Genomic DNA, 18,307 nt, shown 5'->3' on the forward strand with positions numbered 1-18,307 from the left:
GGCACCACAGATTTATGTGTATGTATCTAAGTCTCTCAACCTGCAGGGACCAGATGCCCAGCTGAGTCTCTTTTGCCTGCACCGTTTCACTGAGCACAATCCCTCATCACCGACTGAACTCTGAATATCCACTACTTCAAATCTCCCACCAGCCCAGTAACACCCAGCTGTGGCATCTGATAAAAGCCCTAACAGGTTTCAAGAGGTGTCTGTCCATCTCCAATTCCTCCCTTGGCTGTGACTTTAAGAGCATGAAAGAGAGTCAATAAGCGAGTGGAAAGAGCCTTAGATTAAAGCAGACTTCGGTGCAGGCACTAAACCAGCCTCTGGCATATTTATTTTATTTTAACGTAAGGCACCTGGTCGGCTACCATTGTCCTAACATGAATTTCCTGCAAGCTTTCCTCAGGGCCTCCTTGACCTCTTTGTTTCTCAGGGGGTAGATGAGGGGATTGACCAGGGAAGTCAGAACCATGTAGACAACAGAGAGAACTTTCTTGAAGTCGCTCAGTGTGTGGGCTGTGGGGAACATGTAGGCAATTAGCAGAGTTCCATAATCAATGGACACCACAATGAGGTGGGAGGAGCAGGTGGAAAAGGCCTTTTGCCTCCCGGTGGTGGAAGGTATTCTCAGGATGGAGGTGATGATGGAGTTGTAGGACATCACAGACAGTAGGAATGGGACCAGTAAAAACGGGAAGCTGAGTGTGAGAGACAACATTTCCATCAACTTAGAATCATTGCAGGAGTGTTTTAGAAGGGGGATAAAATCGCAATAGCAATGGTCAATGCTATTGGGGCCACAGAAATTTAACTGTGATATCGACACTGCCGTTATGCTACTAGCTAGGAAGCCACCTACCCAAGAGCCAGCTGCTAACTGGAGGTAAGATCTGCCAGTCACACGGGCTGCACAGTGAAGTGGTTTTACTATGGCTAAATACTGATCGTAAGACATCACTGATAGGAGCAGGCATTCTGTACCTGCCAGGGAACTAAAGAAATAATATTTTGTGATGCAGCCACTCCATGAGATGGTTCTGTCCCCAGTCAGGAGACTGGCCAGCAGCCTGGGTAGGATGGTGGAGGTGTAGCAGGTCTCCAAGCAGGACAAGTTCCCCAGGAAGAAGTACACTGGGGTGTGAAGATGCTGATCAGTCACAGCTAGCACCATGATGAGGATGTTACCAGCCATGGTTGCAATGTAGATCACTAGAAATAGCAGGAAGAGAAGGATTTGTAGTTCAAGGAGAGTCCCGAATCCTAGGAGGATGAGTTCTGTGATGGATGGTTGATTTCCCTGTTCTGGGGTCACCATGAGATGTGTCTAGGGGAAAGAAATTCACTCTGACATAAACAAACAACATTCACTCCAAAATATGTCAATCTTATTTTCTTTGTCTACCTCTGCTGGCTACCAGAAAAATAGCTGAATGAAATATGGAGGCTAGGGGATGGGGAATGCCGTCTCTTGATCTCTGGAACAGATTTTGTATCTGGGCATGCTGCAGGTTCAATACAACATTAGTTTCCCTGCAAACACAAGTAGTCACTTCACAGAGGGCACCCATGCCACATGATTTGGGCTCCGGTACAAGAGTATACAAACTCAGTTGTTGGTTCAAATAGTCACAGCTTTCACAGCCCTGTGTATGAAAGCAGAACCATGTATTCTCAGATCAGGGTTCCACTGGCGAAATGGGTCAGGATTTTATATTTGGAAAAAACCAAGCAACTAAGGCTCAGATATGCTCTCGTTGGGCTGCCAACTCCAAGTGAATTGCAATGGAGATGGGCCCACAAACTCTTTTAAAGCCATTTGAAAATGTATATCTGACAAATACCTGAGCTTCCCTAGGACAATATTTCCTTGTCCAGCAATGGGGCACACCACATAAACACAATCTTAACTAAAACTGAACACAACAAGCACTCCAGCTAGAAAGCACCATGTTGGCTAGAAACGTGTCCCCTGTTGGAAGGTCACATTCTGTATATAATTTGAAATTGTACAAACTGGGCTATTTTCGTACAGTGAGAGCGGTGTGGAACTCAAATTTCCATTTCAGGGGCAATTCCGTGATTTCAAATGCTGGTTTTCATTCCAAATCTGACTTTTAAAAATGTATTTATCTATATTAATTTTATTGTCAGGTTATTTTTATTTTATATTACATTGTATTTTAGAGTAACATCTTTTAATTTTGTTTTGTGCTGTTTCATAAATCCACAGACCCCTCCCCCAGCCAGAGGGGAGGAGCCACCAGACCTAGGATACAACTAATTCTGGGGGACAACAAATGTAAAAACAGGAAAAGGGCGTGAGGGTCAAAGGTATAAACGAAGGGAACCGGAAGGGGACACCGAGCAGAGAGCCCTGGACAGCGCCCACTGCTCCCGGAAGGTGTCAACGGAGCCGGTGGACGCCGCCCAGAAGAACTCTGCCCGGAGACGTGATCGGAGAAGGGAACGGAAATAGGCCCCACAGCCGCAGGATGCCTCCCCAGCCAACCTCCCCTCCCCGGTATTATAGATGGTGACTTTGGCCAGGGCCAAAAGGAGGTTGACGAGGAGGTCCCGCGACTTCGTGGGGCCACGGACGGGGTGTGCATAAATAAACAAGTGCGGGGAGAAGTGCAGCCAGAACCTCAGCAGGAGGTTCTGGAGGAGCCGGAAGAGGGGCTGCAGCCTGGCGCACTCGAGGTATGCATGCGCCAGGGTCTCCCTCGTGCCGCAGAAAGGGCAGGTGTCGGTGCGTAGCGTGAACCGCGCCAAGTACACGCCCGTGCCCACGGCTCCGTGAAGGAGCCGCCAACTAATGTCCCCGGTGGGCCGTGGAGTCATTGGGGCATACAGGCTGGCCCACCGGGGGTCCCCACCCTCCAAAGGTGGCAATAGGTCCCGCCCTTTGGTATCGGGGCAGGACGCGAGGGGGGGAAGTGAAGGGCATGGAGCACCAGCGTGTAAAGGTGGTCTCTCGGAGCGGTTCGGAAAGAGGCCGGCTGCAGATCGTGCAGCCGGCTCGGTATGTAGGGGAGGGGGGGCCGATGTCTAAGAAGAGAGAGAGATGGAGGTGTGTGAAAGGGAGGTGTGTGACAGGTATGTTTATCAGTGGAAGGATAGATAAAAAGACAGATAGACACATTGTGTAGGAAGCTGGATGGAGGGATAGGCACAAGGGGATAGCAGGATGACAGGAGGGCTTATTAGAGAGATCAATAGTTGAGTGGAGGTAGACAGATCTCCTTTGCCTTTCATCAATGTCTCTAGCAAAAATCATGTGAGGTTCTAAAGGCCTTACTCAGGGAAGGCTCCCAGTGAGTGAAGATGCTGCCCAAGAGGAGGGTCTTCCAGTTTAAGGGCTGAGTCAGAGTAAGGGGTTCAGGATTTGCCCTGAGACTGGTAGCACTCACCTATAGTTGTCAGCATGAAGCAGGCACGGCTCCATTGACAGTGCACGGAGCTCGTCTCACTGTCAATCTCGTCCTCTCAGTCCCTGGGAAATGTCGGCATGTTGCTGCGGCGATGGGTCTCTCTCCTGCTGCCCAGCACGACTGTTTGCATCACACAAACTCTAAATGTCTCCTGCTCTGGTTTCTTGCATCCTTTATTGGGGAAGGCAGCCTCACAGCCAACTCTATGGCTTGTTTCTCTCTTGAGCCTCCTACAGGCAATCACTTAAAATTACCTGCATGTGGAAATTATCACTGTTGTTTGTTAAAATAGTGTCACACCAAATCTGATGACAGTGGCATGGGGCAGAGACATCCCACAGGGCTGAATTCATTAAAGAGGGAACTCTATATCCTAGTAAAGAGGATAGGAAAAGTAGAGGTATGAGCTAGGAAGAACAATAAAAGGTAATGGAGATCCATTTCAAAATCACACTTGAAGGTGATCAGCAGAATACTGACCAAAAGTACAAGTGCTTATATACAAAGGCTAGGAGTCTAAATACTGAGATGGGTGACAAAGAGTGCCTGAGATTAAATGAGGACGTTTACATAGCAGGCGTCATGTTACTGGTGGTAAGCGTGGGGACTGAAGCTAATCAATGGGACACCTTCATGCCAGGGTATAAAATATACAGGAATGACCGAGTAGGTTGCACTGGTGGGCGAGTGGGCTTTATATGTTTAAAAAAGCAGGGAGTCAAATAAGGTAAAAATCTTAAATGGATCAAACTGTACCACTGACTTTCTATGGTTAGAAATTCCATGCTTCAATAATAAGAGCACAGCAGTGGGAATGCGCTAATGACCACATGCCACGATGGTGACAGTGATTGTGAAATGCGAGGGAGGTTAGAGAGGCAGCAGAATAATAAAATGCAAGTGCCCTGCAAGGAGAATGGATGGCAATGAATACGGGCTCAGACTAAATGCATATCCCTAATCAGAAGGGAGAAAAAGAGGATCGAAAGAATGCCACCATAGCTATATACAAGAGTAATCGAGGATGTTAGCGGCAAAAAGGGTTCCTTTAAAATTAGAAAGTCAAGTCCTAGTAAGACTAGCAGGTAATTGGACAAACTGTGGAAGGGTAAGTGTAAATGTACTGTAAGGGAGGCCATTAAAAATTTAAGAAGCAACTTGCTGAAAATGGAATAAACAAAGAATATATGTACTTTTAAGTAGGTCTAAAGCTGGAAGCTTACCAAACGAGTAATGGGGATGCTTGATGACCAAGATATTAAAGGAAGAGAAGGCCACTGCAGAGAAGTTAAATGAATTATTTTCATCGGTCTTCACTTCAGAGTTCATGGAGGAGATCCCCGCCGTCAGAGTTATTCTGTTTGGGCAACAAATCTGAAATATGTACCCACACTGATGTGTCAATAGAAAAGGGTTTAGAACAAACTGATAAATTAAATATTAATAAATCATCAGGAGCAGTTGGCATTCATCCAGGAGCTCTGTAGGACCTCAGGTATGAACTTGCAGATCTACTAACTTTGGTATGTAACCTACCGCTGAAATTAACCACTATACAAGATGATTGGAAGGTAGATATTGCAACACTGATTTTTAAAAAGGGGTACAGAGGTGATCCTGATAAATAAAGGTCAATAAGCCTAACTACATTAGAAGGCAAATAGGTTTAAACTAGAGTAAAGAACAGAATTATCTGACATATAGATCATAGAATCATAGAAGATTAGGGGTGGAAGAAACATCAGGAGGTCATCTAGTCCAACCCCCCTGCTCAAGGCAGGACCAACCCCAACCAAATCACCCCAGCCAGGGCTTTGTCAAGCCAGGCCTGAAAAACCTCTAAGGATGGAGATTCCACCACCTCCTTAGGTAACTCATTCCAGTGCTTCACCACCCTCCTAGGGAAAAGCTTTTTTCTAATATCGAACCTAGACCTCCACCACTGCAGCTTGAGACCCTTGCTCCTCTTTCTGTCATCTGCTACCACAGAGAACAGCCTAGCTCCGTCCTCCCTGGAACCCCCCTTCAGTCAGTTGAAGGCTTCTATCAAATCCCCCCTCACTCTTCTCTTCAGCAGACTAAACAGGCCTGGTTCCCTCCGCCTCTCCTCATAAGTCATGCTCCAGACCTCTCATAGTTTTTGTTGTCCTCTGCTGGGTGCTCTCCAATTTGTCCACATTCTTCCTGTAGTGGGAGGTCCAAAACTTGACACAATACTCCAAATGAGACCTCACCAATGCCGAATAGAGGGGAATAATCATTTCCCTAGATCTACTGGCAATGCTCCTACAAATGCAGACCAATATGCCAATATTCTTGGCAATAAGGGCACATTGTTGACTCATCTCCAGCTTCTTGTCCACTTTAATCCCCAGGTCCTTTTCTGCTGACCTACTGCCTATCCAGTCGGTCCCCAGTCTGTAGTAGTGCATGGGATCCTTCCGTTCTAAGTGCATGACTTTGCACTTGTCCTTGTTGAACCTCATCAGATTTCTTTTAGCCCAATCCTCCACTTTGTCTTATACCTACCCTCCAGCATATTTATCACTCTGCCCATCTTAGTGTCATCTGCAACCTTGCTGAGGGTGCAATCCACCCCATCTTCCAAAAGGACACTTGCATTTTCTTATTTTGCAGCCTCTCTAACCTTCCTTCCCATTTCTCAATCAGTGTGAGCATCCTGGGCATGTGGTCAGTAGTATATTCCCTCTGCTGGGCCCTTATCATTGAAGGATAAAAATTAAGTACATTTTAGTTCATCCTTGCAGGATCTACATGGGGCATTTACAACCAAGCATGCTAGAGAGTGCTCCAATTCACACTCCTGGAGTCTAGACTGTGGGGATGTGTTGACATACCGTAAGACAGGGATTTTTAATTTATTTTCATTTGCGGACCCCTAAAAAATTTCCAGTGGAGGTGAGCCCCCTTTGGAAATCTTAGACATAGACTGTGGACCCCCAGGCATCCACGGACTACAAGTTGAAATCCACTACCTAAGACTAGGTTATGGGAGATACCTTAAAACAGTTAGGTCCTTTCTTTTCTGGGCTGCCTCTGTCCCTAAATGAAACTGGTGCAGTTTGTGGAATAAAGACTTTTGCTGAAGCAATGCACAGTAAATCAAGGTTGGTTTAAGGATTAGGAAGTTAGACACACAAATCAGTCCCATTGAATGTTAGTGGGAGATGAGCACCTGCTTCCCCACTGCTCCACTGGAAATACAAATCTATGAAGAAGTGTGGGAGATCACAGTGACACAGTGAGAATGGGTCTGCGTTGATACAGCAGTTTCACCTTGAGTCTGCAAGAAAGTTGGTTGAATTATTTGTCCGACAAACATTTTCATTTTTAAAAAAATAGAACATTGTGAAAAAAATTAATCTCTTTCCATTTTTTGTTAAAAATAAATATTTTTTCATTTTCCCCCCATTTTTACTTCTTTCTCCTCATTTTTAGTCAAAAAGCTGAGGGAAGGAAGAAGAAAACACAAGCAGTGGGGAGGAGAAAAGAAAAAAACCTCACAGAAAACTGAACGGAAAGATAAACGGCTCCTTTTCAAAAGCTGCCCAACAGAAATTATTTTGAAATTTTCAGTTCTGTTTGTAAAAACTCTACCTTTTATTCATTTGCTGTAGTCATTTCAGTGACTTGTTGGAAATCAACACGAGATTTGCTGCTGGCATTGATGGGTTCAGGTCCAATCCACAAAAGCACAGAGAATACAGCAGCAAGAGGAAGTCACTAATATCTAAAATATTTCTCCATCTTGCCAACATGCTAATTTACAGTGATAATTTCCCAGTCATTGACTGAACATCTGACATGAGATTTTTTTCCCAACTCCCTGAGAGGAGTTTCATAGAATCATAGATGATGAGGGTTGGAAGGGACCTCAGGAGGTATCTAGTCCAACCCCCTGCTAAATATTTTTACTGAGCTTATGCCTAAAATATCTACCGTTGGAAATAGAAGTGAGAAGATACTTCCTTTTTCCCCCGCATGGAAAAGTTTAGTGAAAATTAGAAGAGGAGGTAATTTTTGGCTAAGTTTTCAGTGGAAAATTTTGACAGCTCATTGAAAACCAAAAATGTTTTTTTCTCTTTAGCAGCCAAATATTAAAAAGAATTCAGCTGAAGACTGTGAAAAACAAAATTAGGGGAATTTAAAATGACTTTTGTTTCATTGGGGGTTGTAATTTTTGGATGAAAATCTGAACTCTTCAGAGAAAAGCAGATATGTTCCATGAACAATTTTGTGGTGTCAAAACTCAATTTTTCATTTTAAAAATGAATAAATAAATAAATAAATAAATAAATAAATAAAAGATGGATACATTTAGACCAGTTCTACTTGGTAACCATTGCTATGAATTGCTATGTTTATCATAAAATCATAGACGATGAGGGTTGGAAGGGATCTGAGGAGGTATCTAGTCCAATCCCCTGCTTAAAACAGGAACAATCCCAACTGAATCACCTCAGCCAGACCTTTGTCAAGCCAGGCCTTAAAAACCTCTAAGGATGGAGATTGCACCACCTCCCTAGGTACCCGATTCCAGTGCTTCACCACCCTCGTAGGGGGAAAGTTTTTCCTAAATTCACCAGCGCTGGGATTTTTAGTTAAAACACCCGACTCCTAATGAATCACAATGGCAGTAAAGTGCCTAACTCTGCTGGGCCCTTTTGAAAATTCCAGCCCTGATACAGAGAGACGGCACAATTCATCTTATTATTGGTGCTATACTACAATAAGAACATGAGCACAGGACAATTTCTGATCATCGATATTCATGTTGTTGTAATATGTGACCCGTTTCTTAATAATAAAAACCCCAGATGTGTATCTGTATTGTGATTATTCTCCTTGCATAAATCACCCAGTGTATTTATGCTAATAGAGATCCATTTCTCTGCAGTCTTTTGTTAGTTGGGAGCCAGGCTGTGAAAGAATAAAATCAGAAGCCAATTTTTTTTCTGGGTGTTTAACTATGTGAAGGATTTTCTTGGCCCTAAGCTCAGCCATCTCCCTGGGTCTGCAGGGACTCATTAGAGCCTGGCTAGTAATTGCATCACTGCTAATTAAGGTAGGAAGCTATGGCAAGGAAGTGGTGTAGCTGTGCATGTCCTGTGGGGTCTCATTAGACTAGCAGAAGGGGGTTCTTGCCAGCGAGGTAGTTCAGAGGCAAATCTGGGAGCATCTTTGATGTGATTTTAACCGCAATGACTGATATTCCCGTCGCTTGTCATTGCACCTCTAATCATCCTCTCACTGTGGGTCCCGAATCCCTGGCCAGAGCCTGTAATTGAATTAAGTGGGAAACCATCGTCCCCCCTGTGTATCCTCTGTAATCTGAGTCAAGCTGGGTCATTCACAGCGTTTTCAATGTACACAAGGGCTGGGAAAGCCACTGGGACATTTCTGCCACTGAACCAGCAGCTGAGATGTGCTGGGCAGGAATGGTCGCTGGGAAAATCACTGTGACCGTGGCGGATTGAGCCAAAGGGAAATATTTATTATGATAATTTATTGTTTGTATCAGGGTAACGTCTGCAGCCTCGGACACCCCTAGGATTTTATTAGGGCCTGGGAAACTTGAGGCTAACAAATACAATTTATAGAAACACCTATGTGATTTAGGAATGTAAGGCCAGTTTTTTAAAGGCATGCAAGTGACAATGGGAGTTAGGGGCTTGGGCACTTTTCAGTATCCCACTTGGCACCCAGCTGCTTTTTAGGCACCTAAATATTCTATAGGCCGGCAGGTTTATGCATATTAATAAAATGTCCATGACATATCACTTCCCCATTTATTAAATTCCACTACCTCACTTTCGTACTAGTTGGGTACCTGACATCACCCCTGTCAACATCAAGTCAAAAGGTCCCGCGTATATGTGCTAACTGCTTACTCAACTATGGCACGAGACATGACCATATATGTCTTGTTTTTGTTATATATATTCACTCTTTCAACACTTATCTAAGTCAAAGGTCGAATATATGCTAACTGTGTAGCTGTCATCCAGAATGTGGTCTGTGCAGCAACTTGCATCTCAACAACTATATATTTTAACTTTTTTATAATCACACAAACATACTTAAATTATAAGAAAAGATATATATCTATAAAGTGCAAGCAAGAAGGCTAGTTCTATAGGCTACATGTGTCAGCATTGAATGGCCTCCAAAGCACGCCTGAAACATGGTGGCTTCTTATGAAAATCACCCTCTGATTCACAGCACTTCTCAGGGCCTCCTTGACCTCTTTGTTTCTCAGGCTGTAGTTCAGGGGGTTGATCACGGGAGTCAGAACAGTGTAAACAAGAGAGAAGACTTTGTTCAGCTCTCTGCAATTGTCAACTTTCAGATACACGATGATAAGGGTCCCACAGAAGATGGTCACCACAAAGAGGTGGGAGGAGTAACTGGGGAAAGGCTTTTTCCTCCTGGTGGTGTGTTTGATTCTCAGGATGGAGATGTTGATACGAATGTAAGAGGCCACAGTTAGCAGAAACAGAGGCAATGCCCCTGCAGATGAAAACACAAAAGCCACCAGGTGAGTGTCAGTACAGGAGAGTTTTAACACAGGCGTTAGGTCACAGAAGATATGATCAATTGTATTAGGACTGCAGAACGTTAAGGTCAGCATTGATAAGACTGTTATTGTGATAGAAAGCCAGTTATCCAAGACCCTGTTGCCAGCTGAGCACAAAACTTGAAGTTCATTAAAGCTGCATAATGCAGTGGGTTACATATTGCTAAATACCAGTCAAAGAACATGACTGACAGAAAGATACAGTCAGTCCAGGTTAGGAAATTAAAGACATAAAACTGAAGGAATCTCTCAGTGAATGAAATGCTTCTGTCTCCGGTCAGGAGAATGGCCAGCAACCTTTGGAATTAGATCCGTAATTCTCTTGGGACCCATTTGAGGATCTCATCCTTTTTCAAAGATTTTGTTTAGTTGAAAATTCATTTTTTTCATTAAAAAAAATTGAAAAAAATTCTGCAGTGCGACGTAGCTATGTGGACATGGTAGACAACGGGGGTTGGGAGACCTGCTCGTAGAGACATGAAATGAATGAGGGGACAGATGAAGACAGGAAGGTGGGAGAGAGATCTTTGGGGGTGAGAAGGATAGAAGGATATGGAGAGGGAGACAAGAAGAGAGGGAGGGAATAAAGAGGGATGGGTGTGAGGGGTGGGAAGATGGAAAGTGAAGAGGGGAAGGAGTGGGATAAAAGAAATACAGAAGAGACGCAGTATCTGGAAAGCCATGCCAGTGAATGGTGAGCAGGCAGAGATGCTAGCGAGCCAACAATTGGAAAATACCCCAAGGCTGTGAAACTGACCGTCAGCCAGCAAAGTATCAAGAAATTGGGTTAATGAATGAGGATGGAATTCTTAAAGGGCCCTAAGGTATTTTGGTACCCAAGAATACTGGGGCACCCTCTAGAACTCTAGACCTCTGAGTACTACACCTCCAGGCCTTGAGAGAGGCCTTATGTTTGGTCACATGGCTCAGCAAGAGGGTGATCTTCATCAGTGAGGCCTACTTAGGTCTCTCCATTTTCCTCCTCAACCCAACAGTTGTGTTGTACATTATCTCTGCCATCTTGAAGTTACCCTCAGTCTCCAGCAGGGGGCAGATCCTCCACTCAATGCCTCGCACCTTAGGTTGGGAGTCTTGTACAACAGCACGGTCCTAGTGGTGTCCATGAGGCCTACCTCCAGAGACTTGGAGGATGGGACACATAGGACTCCCTGCTCCACATGATTTTCCTCTCTCTTGTGAACCCCCTTCACTTATAGCCCAGCAAGCAAAGAGGTGAATGGGGCACTCAGGCAGCTCCAGACAAGGGAGATTATTCCTCACGTGCTCTCGGGTTGACCCAAGGGGGAAGGTCATTGCCACACGTGCGGTTAGATAAGATGGGGCTGGAATCAGCTCTAACTCAAACTGGTATAAATAAGGGGTAATTCTGCTAGCCTGAGTAGAATCAGGACCAGTCTTCTCTCATTTACCCCCATATAAATCCAGGGTCACCCCATTGCAGGCCATTAAGTTATGGGAAGATTCTGATCTCAGTGAGCCCAGTGTAAATCTGGAGTAGACCCAACAACTGCTCTGCAATCAGCACCAGATTCTGATCTCAGTCATTTTGGTGCAAATCCAGAGTCACTTCTAATGACTGCAATGGATTCATGTCCAGCTTCTGGTCTCATTCACTGGGCAGTAAATCTGGAGTGAACCCACAGAAGTCAGAGAATCATAGAATATTAGAGTTGGAAGGGACCTCAGGAGGTCATCTAGTCCAACCCCCTGCTCAAAGCAGGACTAACCTGAGCTATATCATCCCAACCAGGGCTTTGTCAAGCCTCAGCTTAAAAACTTCTAAGGATGGAGATTCCACCACCTCCCTAGGTAACCTATTCCAGTGCTTCACCACCCTCCTAGTAAAAAACTTTTTCCTAATGTCCATCCTAGACCTCCCTCCCTGCAACTTGAGACCGTTGCTCCTTGTTCTGTCATCTGCCACCACCGAGAACAGCCTAGTCCCATCCTGCCTGGAACCCCCTTTTAGGTAGTTAAAGGCCGCTATCAAATCCCCCCTCACTCTTCTCTTTTGCAGACTAAACAAGCCCAGTTCCCTCAGCCTCTCCTCATAAGTCCTGTGCTCCAGCCCCCTCATCATTTTGGTTGCCCTCTGCTGCACTCTCTCCAACTTGTCCACATCCTTTTTGTAGTGGGGGGCCCAAAACTGGACACAATATTCTAAATGCGGCCTCACCAATGCCGAATAGAGGGGAATAATCACTTCCCGTGACCTGCTGGCAATGCTCCTACTAATGCAGCCCAATATGCCATTGGCCTTCTTGACAACCAGGGCACACTGCTGACTCATATCCAGCTTTTTATCCACCATTACCCCCAGGTCCCTTTCTGCAGAGCTGCTGCCCAGTTCGTCGGTCCCCAGTCTATAGCTGTGCATGGGATTCTTCCTTCCTAAGTGGAGGACTCTGCACTTATCTTTGTTGAACCTCATTTGATTTCTTTTGGCCCAATCCTCCAGTTTGTTTAGGTCACTCTGTATCCTATCCCTACCTTGCAGGGTATCTACCACTCCCCCCAGCTTAGTGTCGTCCGCAAACTTGCTGAGGGTGGAATCTACCCCATCCTCCAGCTCATTAATAAAGATGTTGAACAAAACCAGGCCCAGGACCGACCCTTGGGGAACTCCGCTTGTGACTGGTTGCCAGCTAGACATGGAGCCATTGATCACTACTCGTTGAGCCCTATGCCCTAGCCAGTTCTCTATCCATTTTATAGTCCATTCATCTAACCCATATTTCTTTAACTTGCCGATAGGAATACCTTGAGAGACCGTATCAAAAGCTTTGCTAAGGTCAAGGTATATCACGTCCACCACCTTCCCTACATCCACAGAGCCAGTCACCTCATCATAGAAAGTCCCTTGGTGAATCCATGTTGACTGTTCCTGATCACCTTCCTCTCTTCTGAGTGCCTTAAAATGGATTCCTTAAGGACCTGCTCCATGATTTTTCCAGGGATTGAGGTGAGGCTGACTGGTCTGTATTTCTCTGGATCCTCTTTCCTCCCTTTTTTGAAGATGGGCACTAGATTTGCTTTTTTCCAGTCCTCAGGGACCTCCCCCTGTTCCCACGAGCTTTCAAAGATAATAGCCAATGGCTCTGAAATCACCCCAGCCAACTCCCTCAGCACCCTCAGTCATTGGGTCAGGGACACATTCTGATCTCAGTTACCTAGTGCGAGTCTGAAATAACTCAGCTGATTACCTTATAGTTCATATTTATTGTTTTCCCTACAGTAGAACCTAGAAGCTGCATCCAAGACATGGGCCCCATTTGGTCATGCATGGCACATACCTGTAATAAAACTCAGTCCCTGCCTAGATCTGAGAATCTAAATTAGAGCGGGAAGAAGAAAGTATCATCATCCCTATTTTATAGATGGGAAACTGAGGCTCTAGAAGCTTAAAGAACTTGCTCAACGTGACACAGGAGTCTGCAGCAGAGCGGGGAACTGAATCCAGATCTCCTGCTTCTCTGTGTCATGCCTAAAGAACCAGCCCATCCTTCCTCACCTGATATTTCTCCCGGATAAATTCAGAATCACCTCATAAACTCACCAGTGTAATTGCAGGTCTTTTTTCTGAGGGCACAAAAATACCACTTCCCTGAACCAATTTAGCTATCTTGACAGAAGGCATCTTCCATTGACCTAAAGGCATCTAAACGGGGGGTTACACTGGCATAGCTATGACACTCAGGGATGTGGTATTTCATGCCTCTGAGCATTGTCGTTACGTTGACATAACTTTTCAATGTAGACCAGGCTTCAATGTGTCATCTTGGGAAAATCCTTTCACATCCCTATGCCTCTGTTTCCCTTTCCACCCTGTGTCTGCCTTGTCTATTTGCACTGTTGGCTTTTTGAGGCAGAGACTCTCATTGTTTGGATGTCTAGAGATTAGTACAATGGAGCACCGGTCCCAGTCAGGCTCTCAAAGCTCCGCAACAATACAAATGACATTAAGTATGTTGGTCACTCAGAATTCCACCCTGGATGAGTTTCTTGACTATCTTTTTAATGGAAAGAAAAAAGAAAAACTCAATAAATGACAAGACAAAGCACATATTCACTGTCTTGATGGGGGACTCTTAAAATAATAATTATTTTTTCAGCATTCAGAAGACTTAAAAATACAGTTGGAACATGGTGGCCTCTTCTGGAAGGCATCCACTGATTCATAGCTCTTCTCAGGGCGTCCTTGATCTCATTATTTCTCAGGCTGTAGATGAGGGGGTTGATCGCGGGGGATCCGGACAGTATAAAAGAGAGGGAAGATTTTGTTCAGCTCTCTCCAAGTGTCAACAGTTGGTGTCAGATACATGATGATCAGGGTCCCGTAGAAGATGGTTACCATGATGAGGTGAGAAGAGCAAGTGGAGAAAGCCTTTTTCCTTCCAGTGGTGGAGTGGATTCTCAGGATGCTGATGATGATACAAACATAGGAGGGCACAGTTAGCAGAAACGGAGGCAATGCCCCTACAGACACCAACACAAACGCCACCAATCTGACCTGGTGTGTATCAGTACAGGCGAGTTTTAAAATAGCCATTAGGTGAAATAAGAAATTATCAGTTTCATTGAGGCTGCAGAATGTTAAGGTTAACAATGAAAGTACTGTTATGGTGAGAGCCAGAAAACCAGTTATCCACGACGTGGATGCTAACTTAGTACAAACCTTGACGTTCATTACAGCCGAATAATGCAGCGGGTTACATATTGCTAAATTCCGGTCATACGATATGACTGAGAGGAGGATACACTCATTGTAGCCTAGGGAACCACAGACATAAAACTGAAGGAAACAGCCAGTGAATGAAACCCTCCTGTCTCCAGTCAAGAAACTGGCCAGCAACCTGGGCAGGACAGTGGAGGTGTAGTAGATCTCCATGCAGGTCAAGTTCCCCAGGAAGAAGTACATGGGGGTTGAAAGGAGTTGATCAGCCACAACTAGGGTGATGATGAGGATGTTCCCAGCCATGGTCACAATGTAGATGGCTGGAAATAGCAGGAAGAGAAGAAGTCACATTTCAAGGAGATTCCCAAATCCCAGGAGAATGAATTCAGTGATGGCCGTTTGATTGCCCCATTTGGTGTGTTCCTTGGGTTGTATCTACAGGAAATAACTCACAATAATAAATTTGAGAAGTGGGAAAGTGAGGCATCATCACTGAATGTGGGTGTTTCCCATGGGGTTCTTCCTGGATTAGTACTAGGACAGATGCTAATCAACATTTCTATCAAAGAAGAAGGCAAGAAATATAAAATCAGTGCTGATAAAGTTTGTAGACAAAGATTTGTTTGAGACAAAGATTGGCAGTGTGGTGAATAAGGATGGGGATAAGACAGTCACACAGAGTGATCTGGGTCTCTTAGTAAACTGGGCCCATTCAAACAGAATGTATTTTAATACAGAAAAATGAAAAGTGATTCATCAAGGAACAAGGAATGCCAGCCATATGTACAGAATGGGAGACAGGAAAGCAAGGACTGAGAAGGATTTTGCGGTCATAAGGACAAGGAACTCAATGTAAGTTCCTAGTTCAATGATATGAAAAACAGGGCTAATGCGATGCTTGCATGTATAAACAGGGAAGTACGGAGGAGCTGCTGATTTTACTTCTTTATATGGAATTGGCTAAGACAGGTACTGGAATGCAGCGTCCGGTTCTGCTTCCTTAGAAACCATGGCGAAAAAATGAGAGGGCGCAAAAGAAGAAAAACACACACCCAGACCCGGAGACACAAATGATCCAAGGGTCAGAAAAAATGCCTGATTGTGAAAGACCTAGAGAATTCAAAACCTTTAGTGTATCAAAAACCATACTGAGAGGTGATTCAACTGCAATGCAAAATACCTGTGCTGGGAGCAAATACTGAGTACTAAGGTGTTCTTTAATCAAGCAGAAAAAGGCACAACAGGAGCAAATGGCTGGAAACTAAAGATGGAGAAATCCAGATTAGAAATTATTCCAGAGGGGTAGCCGTGTTTGTCTGTAGACAGCAAATACAACAAGAGTCCTGTAGAACCTTAAAGACTAACAAATTTCTGTGGGCATAAACTTTCGTGGGCTGTAACCCACTTCATCAGATGCATCTTTAAGGTGCTACAGGACTCTTGTTGAGATTAGAAATTAGGCGCACCTTTTTGAGGTTGATTAATCAGTGGAACAAACTACCAGGGAAGGGAGAGATTTTTCATCATCTCTTGATGTCTTCAGACCATGACTGAATGCCTTTCTGGAAGGTGCTTTAGTCAATTTATTAGGTGTGACGGCGGGGTATCTAGGTGAAATTTAATTAATGGCCTGTGATACACAGGAGATCAGATTAGGTGATGTAAAGGTTGTGGAATCAAAGAATTAATCATAGAATTGATTATAGAATGCCTGGCCTGAAACTGGTCATAGAAGGCCTGGCCTGAAACTGGGCAGCCTGAACTGTGATGGAAGCCCTCAGTTAAATCACCGACAGGATGCCCCAAACTGAGACTGAGATAAAGATGCTAAAATCCCACAGGATGTCTCAGGACCACATTTAAATGCAAACTCCTTTTGTGAACTCTAGCTCTTTTGATGTCTGTAAACCAACATCTTCTGTTCTGATAAGTATCAGTACATGCCCCCCGTCTTCCTGGCCCCATAGGAAGTTACTCCATACAATTGAGCATTTTAACATGTATTGTGTAGCCACCCATCTTTGGGTGATAGCCAGGTACCTAATAACCACATTGTATAATCAAATGACTCTTTGGTCTTTCCTGTGAAAACATCTGGCGTACCCCACTGTACATATACTTGTCTTTCCTGGTAAGTATAAACTGTTAATCAAATTCCACTATACGATCAACATGTAAATGAACCTAAGCAACCCCTATATAAGTCTTTTGTATCTGGTAGCCAGGTGAAGTACATTTGCCAAGCATCCAGACATGCTGCTTGACTTCCCTATAGGTACCTGGGTTTTCCCTATGGCTATAGTATTCCCCATAGCTATGGTTATGTGATTGTGTGTGTGTCACAATTAAAGCTGCACCCCATCCAACTCTAAAATGTAGCAGTGTGACTTTATTTTTCCTCGACAGGTGTACCTTTTCTTTTAAAATAAAACTGCAGCAACAGTTGAGGCATTTTTTAGCTGAAATATTGAAACATTTATTTGAAAAATATTGAAACTGTGTCAGTTTTTTTCTCTAATTCTATTTTACTTTATTTGGACTGAACCATTTTGGTGAATTTGACGCAAATTCATGAAATATTTTGGTCAAGCAGAATCTACATTTTTGGCTGAAAATTTTTGACCAGCTCTACCCATGAGCTTGTTTTCTCTCTGTCTCTCACCTTTCATTTCCTGCTACATAGTTCCTTTCTCCTCTGGACTTCCACACAATTTTTAAATCAAGATTGGATATTTTTATAAAAGATGATCTCTAGGATTTGTTTTGGGGACGTTCTATGGCCTGTATTTTACAGGAGACCAGAGTAGATAATCACAGTTGTCTCTTCTGGTCTTGGAATCTATTAACTGATTAACCAGAGTTGGGTTTGAACTGAAAAGTATGGACAAAGTCTATGAATAATCCCAAAGGGTCTTTGACACTCATCTGCCACTGAGTGGAAAAGGGAATCTGACCCCTGATTCTCCCAGGCTACTTTGAAAATCACCCGCACAGAGCACAAAACCCTGCAATTTGAACTGAGAGCAGAAGAATTACATTTTCAAAAGGGCTTGCCTAAATCTGCCTCCATTGAAGTCAAACTTAAAATTCCCATTGACCGCAATATTGAGTGTTCCTGAAAAATCCTATATTAAGTCCTTTGGACAACAGCAGGGTGTTAAGTCACCGGGACCAGCCAGTAAAGGGACATATGACCACACAAACACATACACTAAGCCAGGGAACTACATTTGGATTCCAGCATTTATCAAGCATTTGAGAAATTTAGATGCAGATTTCAAGCACACCCCAAAGCTCAACGGTGTTTGCATCCAGATGTCCAGATCAGGTGTCTTTTGAAGGTAAACAAATACATAAACATGTGAAAGGTAAAATAAACACACAAAGGACTAATTTATTACAATTTAAAAAAATCATTCTTCTACTGGCATTTGACTATAGATAGATAGATAGATAGATAGATAGATAGATGTGTATGGGGATGGGTGGATAGATAAATAAAGAGATAGACTGGATATTGTACTATAAATCTTCTCAATATACCAAATGATTATTTAGCTCAATGTTCATAGAAAAGGT

At 43.9% G+C, this 18,307-nt stretch overlaps 1 protein-coding gene across 1 annotated transcript; it reads right to left on the reverse strand.

Moving 5' to 3' along the window:
* Window positions 1-9,588: 9,588 nt before the first annotated feature.
* LOC137142869 (olfactory receptor 10A7-like) lies at window positions 9,589-15,031 on the reverse strand. The gene is made up of 2 exons (XM_067532342.1): window positions 14,725-15,031; window positions 9,589-9,965 (listed from the first exon to the last, which is right to left on the reverse strand). Exons 1-2 carry the CDS (start codon window positions 15,029-15,031, stop codon window positions 9,589-9,591), a joined length of 684 nt encoding a protein of 227 aa, XP_067388443.1.
* Window positions 15,032-18,307: the final 3,276 nt, after the last annotated feature.

This window comes from Emydura macquarii, unplaced genomic scaffold (genome assembly GCF_026122565.2).
Source record: "Emydura macquarii macquarii isolate MOO-44397 ecotype Brisbane River unplaced genomic scaffold, CSIRO-AGI_Emac_v2 contig_3276, whole genome shotgun sequence".
In the NCBI taxonomy this organism is placed as follows: Eukaryota; Metazoa; Chordata; order Testudines; family Chelidae; genus Emydura; species Emydura macquarii.